Genomic DNA, 1,071 nt, shown 5'->3' on the forward strand with positions numbered 1-1,071 from the left:
GGTGCGTGTCCAACCAGTCTTAGGACTGACGACCTTATGGTACTGAAATCTCTTCAATTTAGTTTCGATATTATTACACAAAAGCTATTTTCTATTTAGAATAAAATTCTGTTGGTAGTTGAAAATAACAGAATTTAAATTTGAAAAGTACTTGTTCCGTGCTGAGAAATTATTAATTTCCCTGCATTTACATAATTACATACATACATACGTACGTACACTACTGGTTGTAGTGCTTCAAAACAAAAAGGTAATAAGTAAGCAAGTAAATGCAACATTAGAACATTAGTGCTTTCACTGCGAGAAGCAATATTAATAACAGCGATGACAACAGTAGTAGAAAACCCTTCTGTTAGAACAGCTTCTATTTACATAAAGGAGATTCAAATGATGTACAGAGTGGCATGTGCTGATGTCCCGGGAAAAAGAAACGTGAAATACTTTTTAAAAAAGATGTTCTTCGTGTACTGTGCATTTGTACACGTGATCTTAACCGTTATAGAAATGTTCTATAACAAGCAAAATATGTCGGCCTTTATTGATGACGTAAATTTAGTGGTTGAATATTGTCTATCAGTTTATATGGTCCGAGTGTGGCATTTACGTAAAAAGGCCATACTACAAGCTATGGAAATTGTTGACCAGAATGTACCGGACATTGGAGAGGAAAATGAGAAGTTAATAAAAATAGCAAACGAAGAAAATAATTTTAAAAGAAGACCTTGTTTTTGTGCAGTCTCATTGTTTACTTTCACCGTTATAGCCGGACTTTTGGGATGGATATGTCAATGTCTATTTAGTAAAGATGCTTATATAGAGGAACTAAACGAATATAATCAGACTGTTATAAGATACGTGGAAACACTTCCTTATCCTGTTTATATTCCTTTTGAATTTCGGTCGTCAACACTTAAACATATCATCTTAGGGATCCTCTTTATGAGTCCTTTATTTTTTCATGGTGGTATTGGTGCTGGTAAGTACAAAACAGTTTGATATAATTGAAAGGGAAAAATTAAAAAATACAGAGAGTATGTACATATATATATATATGTACATACTCTATTATGA

The 1,071-nt window shown here is 32.9% G+C and overlaps 1 protein-coding gene across 1 annotated transcript in view; it reads left to right on the forward strand.

Annotated features, from left to right (window-relative positions):
- Positions 1-504: 504 nt before the first annotated feature.
- The window catches only part of LOC108737731, a 2,417-nt gene continuing 1,850 nt past the window's right edge, over positions 505-1,071 (forward strand). The window contains exon 1 of the mRNA XM_018470813.1: positions 505-976. Coding sequence (XP_018326315.1) covers positions 505-976 — 472 coding nt within the window. The remainder of the gene's footprint in view (positions 977-1,071) is intronic.

The sequence above is a fragment of the Agrilus planipennis genome, unplaced genomic scaffold (genome assembly GCF_000699045.2).
Source record: "Agrilus planipennis isolate EAB-ADULT unplaced genomic scaffold, Apla_2.0 scaffold105, whole genome shotgun sequence".
NCBI classification, from domain to species: domain Eukaryota; kingdom Metazoa; phylum Arthropoda; class Insecta; order Coleoptera; family Buprestidae; genus Agrilus; species Agrilus planipennis.